The sequence below is a fragment of the Penaeus monodon genome, chromosome 22 (assembly GCF_015228065.2).
Source record: "Penaeus monodon isolate SGIC_2016 chromosome 22, NSTDA_Pmon_1, whole genome shotgun sequence".
Lineage (NCBI taxonomy): Eukaryota > Metazoa > Arthropoda > Malacostraca > Decapoda > Penaeidae > Penaeus > Penaeus monodon.
In genome coordinates this window covers 20042520-20042771 of record NC_051407.1, presented here as the reverse complement: position 1 = coordinate 20042771, position 252 = coordinate 20042520, and the positions used below count along the sequence as shown (strand labels likewise).

Below are 252 nucleotides of genomic sequence, written 5' to 3'. Positions count from 1 at the left end.
TCACCATAACTTCCTCCACGAGTTCCGTCCTCCACACCAGGTGCGACGTTAGGAGGCGCGAGTGGTTCAGCTTGAAGGAGAAGTCAGCGTCCGTCTCCCACAGCGGCCTGGGGACCTCGCCCTCACTCAGCCACGTCGGGTTCCTGTGCCTCATGGAGAACCTGGCGTGACGGAGGTCCTCCACGCCGCCCTCGAGAACGACCTGTTCTGCGATGTCTGCGGATGGAAAACCCACATTTCAGTTACTACGGT

General features: G+C 60.3%; 1 protein-coding gene across 1 annotated transcript in view; it reads right to left on the bottom strand.

Annotated features, from left to right (window-relative positions):
• LOC119586980 overlaps positions 1-252 on the bottom strand; it is a gene marked incomplete in the record, with an annotated part of 81895 nt that overhangs the window by 25109 nt on the left and 56534 nt on the right. Inside the window, 1 exon segment of the mRNA XM_037935722.1 lies at positions 5-216. Within this exon segment, the coding sequence (XP_037791650.1) occupies positions 5-216 (212 nt within the window).